Source organism: Pinus tabuliformis, chromosome X, assembly GCF_031772625.1.
Source record: "Pinus tabuliformis cultivar Carrire ecotype Pingquan chromosome X, CPIR1, whole genome shotgun sequence".
Classification (NCBI taxonomy): Eukaryota; Viridiplantae; Streptophyta; class Pinopsida; order Pinales; family Pinaceae; genus Pinus; species Pinus tabuliformis.
This window is the reverse complement of record NC_142308.1, coordinates 133,515,207-133,520,162: the sequence shown is the minus strand read 5'-3', so window position 1 is coordinate 133,520,162 and position 4,956 is coordinate 133,515,207. Positions and strand designations below refer to the sequence as shown.

Sequence of the window (4,956 nt, the reverse complement as noted above, 5' to 3'; positions counted from 1 at the left end):
TCTATCAAGAGGATGATGCTTTTCAGCATAGTCATTAGTGAATCCCTCTGTTGAGAGGAAGATGCTCTTTAGCATTGTTTGGTAAATCCCTCTGTTAAGAGGAAGATGTTTTTATAACAGGTGAATCCCTCTATCATGAGGAAGGTGCTCTTCAGCACATTGTGATGGTGAATCCCTCTGTCATGAGGAAGGTGCTCTTAAGCACAGTCACATGGTGAATCCCTCTGTCATGAGGAAGGTGCTCTTAAGCACAGTTTCAGGTGAATCCCTCTATTAAGAGGAAGACAACTTTGTTTGTTTGTGAACTGCATCAGAAGCAGTTGGTGAATCCCTCTATGTGAGGATGATATCTTTGTAACAGCAGTACTGAGGAATCCCTCTACGAGAGGAAGTGTTTGGGTATGTCCTAATGCCCAGCAGTTGAAATTAAAGGGGAGTGTTAAATTGTAATTTCAACAGCGCGGAGGTTTTTTGGAAAAACCGGCCCGGTCTCCCCGCACCACCATTCGCAGAAGGCGGTATCCGTGAAGGGGCACCCGACACAATCAGGACGCGCCACGCGTCCCCTGTACAACACCAAATCCGCCCTCTCCCCGGACGCTAAAGGTCGTTCTGTTTGCGGGAGCTTGGTGTGCGAATTCCGTCGGATCGGTTTTGGAGGCTCGGATCGGCGCGAAGCTGCGTGGAGTTTAACGACTGGGCCCGATGAATGATGTGGCGACACGTGGCACCGAATTGACGTCAACCGACCCCGCCCGCGTCAAATCAAAAATTGCGTGAAGTGTTAGGCATTGCGTTGACCGCCGAGAAGGGAAATTTAATGTATTCTTGGTTGTTCGTAGTTTTTTGGTGAGGCCTTTAATGAGATAATGGGCATACGTCCCATATCTTTAATAAGGTTATGGGCATGTTGTTGTATATGTTTTTATATATATGTTTTCACATATGTTGTATAGTGATGCCTGCGTCTTGTAGTTGACAATGCTTGGTGTGGTGTGGCTGTGCGCGTTGTATTTTTTTTGGGTGTGGATTGTGCCCGCGTGGGAGTTGAAAAACCAGGGAATGGCATAAAACATGTATGGAGCCTGCGCACGATGTTTGTGTGGTATTTTTTTTATTATGTAGTTTTGTTTTTATGTGTATTGTGGCTGCGGCATTGCACAATGGTGTGGGCTGTAGTTGACATTGTAGTATTGTCTCTGCGCACGATGTGTGCGAGATTTATATATGGAGAATGCACAGCAGTGCAAGGGTAAAAAAAAAAAAAAAAAACTACAATAGGACTGTAATTTTTTTTTGTTCATGGAAATGTATTGAACGCACAGCAGTGCGAGAAGTTAAAGAAAACAGGGATGTAATGGTTTTGCTCGCCATTGTAAAACAGAGGAACAGCAAGAAATTTTTGTAATACCCACAGCAGTGGAAGACGAGAACCTGTGAGAGAGAGACAGAGTTTCTCCAGTGAATCCCTCTCTGTGCAGAGGATGAAATGTATATCAGTTTTTTTTTGTTATTTAAATCAATAGAAACTGTTTTATGGTTGTTGTAATGGACTGTTATGAGTCATATTTGTTTTAATAGCTTCGCTGTGCAAAGGTCCTGGAAGAGATGAAACAGAGCATTGTCTCTGTGGTATTTGCTTGTTTGGTTTTGGTATTTTCCCCATTTAAAAATACCCAACACACGCCAACTTCCAGTATCAGGAGAACCAATGACAGAGCAAATGCTATGCAGCTGATGTAGCGCGTTAGAGCCTGTAAATATTGGATAACCAGTGAACAGCTCCGCCATGATAACGCCCATTGCCCAAATGTCATTGGACAAACCATATTCAGTGGATCCAAGCAAAAGCTCGGGTGCTCGATATGGGCGTGTCCCAACATATGATTCCAGTGGCTTATTCTTCCATATTCTAGTAGCCAGCCCGAAATCAGCAATTTTAATAGCCGTACCTCCCCTCACTAATAAATTCTGTGGTTTCAGGTCCCTGTGACAATATCTTTCATAAGACATGCTTTGAAGCCCTTTCAAGATCTGGAAGCAAAAGCTTCGCACCTCGTCCTCAGAGAACGAACGGCCTCTCCCTCTTCTCTGGAGCTCTGACAGATCACAGTCCATCAGCTCAAGCACCGCGTACAACGTGGTGCCCTCCAATATGATATCATGCAGGTAAAGTATGTTGGGATGAAACCTCAAATCTGCTAAACAATTCACCTCTGCGCAATCCTCATATCTAGAGAAGTTTCCGTTGATTCTCTTGATGGCCCAAAATTCGCCCGTAACCTTATCCACTGCCTTCCAAACGGTTCCATGACTTCCTTTTCCCAACTCCTCAACAATAACATAACGATCCATGGCACTCACTCTGAAATTAGAAAACAGTAACAACACTCGCCTTCTGTTTTCTTCACTCTGAAATTAGAAAACAGTAACAGTGGCCTTGCCTTCTCTTCTCTCCTCGCCACGCCACGCCAAATATTAGACTGAGGTTCCAACTTTGCTCACAGTTTTCAACTTCGCCTTATCTGCTGCTACCGATTCTATTAAAGTTTGATCAATTTGGGAAAGACATATGATAAGATAAAAAGAAGAAGGGATCATGTTTTAATACGCTTCCCTCTCCCTCTTGGGCTTTTCTAAGGCTTTGTGACGACGCGTCAACTATTAAATCGTGAATATCATAGGATCGGTGCAGTTTTACCCAATGCTTTGAGGTTTTTTCCGGGGTGTTCATCTTAAAAGAAAGTTTAATATAATAAAGATGATAAAAATATTTTTAAAATAATTTAATTTTAAGAAAGCTTAATAATCATGGATGGTGAGAAAGGTGGTTTTGTACTCTTCCTCCGTTTATACCGGTGAAATAGTGGGCTTTTGTATTCTTTATTAAGAATGTTAGAGCATACATAAAGTATTAAATTAATATTTTAAGCTTAATCTCCCTTTTTACTCACATCCATATTAGGAGCAATTTGGTGTACCTAGTAGTTATAATGTGTTTGAGGACATCTTAGTGCACTTAGAGGTTATAGCTAATGGGTTAGAGTTATCTTAGTGCACCTTAATGGTTATAGCTAATTAGGGGTAGCTTCATGCACCTATTGCATATGGTGTTTATAGTTCTCCATTCTACTAATAATAAAGTAAATAAAATGTAATTTTAAATTCAAAGCCATTTTGATATGTTCAACATTAACAATGATGCCTTACCATTTTCATTCATTTCAACAAATTTACTTTTATGACAATGTATTTGTACTTTTTAGTTTTTTTTCTTTTATATATTTTGATATTTTTCTTTTCAATTTTATATATAATTGATTTGTATTTTATATATCCACCAATAAATAGCAAGGTTCTAATTTAAGAAACTACGTAAAAAAAACATAAACATGGGATTTTTATGTATGTTTCATATCAAGAATGGAAGGAAAGCATAGTTCGTATGTTCATATTTTATGTTTATACATCTACAACCTCATATGTAGGTGTAAAAAAAAATTGCAAAGTTTATTGTATTTCTATCTATAAAATAATTAAAAATGATGGGAATTAGAATATTGCAATGTCAAATTAGAGGATAAATATAATAAAGAAGTTATAAATATTTTTATAATAATTTTAATTGAGAAAGAAAAAACTTATATTACTTATAGAAATTACTAAAAAAATTAATTAACTAAATATATTTTCATCATTAGTTAATAAGTACATAATCACTATAACAACCCATTCCATTATCTTTATCTTTAACATATATGTTACAAATATTATAGTATATTCTATTTGTTAATTAAATATGGGTTTATCATTATATTTGTAATTAATGAAATATATTTTACATTTTCATTGCTTTTTTTTTTTTAATCATAAATTTTAAAATTAATTTGCAAACTCATTACTATATGTAATTTTAATCAATATATTATAGAGAACATATATATAAATCCATTAAGTGATATTTGTTGTACTTTCTAAGAACTACGTACCTAAGAATATCATATTTCATTTCTTTTACCACAACCCTCTTTTCCTTTCTCTACATGTTACCATTTTCCTTGAGCTCTCCACATTACCCTTTTCTCCAACAAAGGCTTAAAACGAATTCACTTGGGATGAGAAAGAATCCACCGTAGGCTACATGAGAGCATAACCATTGAAGCTTTGCTAGGGTGTACCATATATATATATATATATATATATATATATATATATATATATGAATAATTCTTCAAACTACATTTTTTTAACTAAATCTACAAATTAATTTAGTAAGATGTATAAAATGCCAAAAAACAACTTTTGAATAGTTTAAAGAATTTTGCAAAGAAAAAAAATTTATACATATATATATAGATAATGTAGTTTTAGTCCCTAGTGTAGTTCACTTCATCAAGCAATTAAAACATGCTATATTTTTTTATATTTTTATTTTTTTCTTTAAAACTATACATTTTGTTAGAAATATGTTATCATTGATGGGTAAGGCAAAGAAGATGATGGTAGATTGTTAGAATATGTTGCCATTTTCAAAGGTGTTGTTGGCATAACAAGGACGTTGGACAAGTATTGACAAAGATGTTTCCATTAGGTCATTGATGTCACATATGTCAATGGTGATTTATCTAGATCAAAGGCAGTGAAATGGAAAAAAAAAAGAGAAGATTGCAAGAAGAATTGAGATGAGCACATGTATGGAAAAGGAAATTAATTGTGGAGGCAGAGAGAATTTGGAGCCATTTCTAGAATAACAGATCACCTCAACTAAAAAGAATTGTGAAGGTACAAATAATTTGGAACCATTTCTAGAATAACACATCAACTCAAGTGCGCGTGGAACTAACTTCAAAAGATATTTTTAGTGGTACATGGAAGTTTGCTAAAAGCCTCTTAGATTACAAGTTATCACCCATTAAAGTTATTTACCCCAAAATTCAAGGTGTAGAATTAAAGTTG

The 4,956-nt window shown here is 35.8% G+C and overlaps 1 protein-coding gene across 1 annotated transcript; it reads right to left on the bottom strand.

Annotated features, from left to right (window-relative positions):
• Positions 1-439: 439 nt before the first annotated feature.
• Positions 440-2,355, bottom strand: LOC149138817 (cyclin-dependent kinase F-4-like). The gene is made up of 2 exons (XM_089450503.1): positions 1,677-2,355; positions 440-678 (listed from the first exon to the last, which is right to left on the bottom strand). The coding sequence occupies exons 1-2, from the start codon at positions 2,353-2,355 to the stop codon at positions 440-442; spliced, it is 918 nt and encodes a 305-aa protein (XP_089306629.1).
• Positions 2,356-4,956: the final 2,601 nt, after the last annotated feature.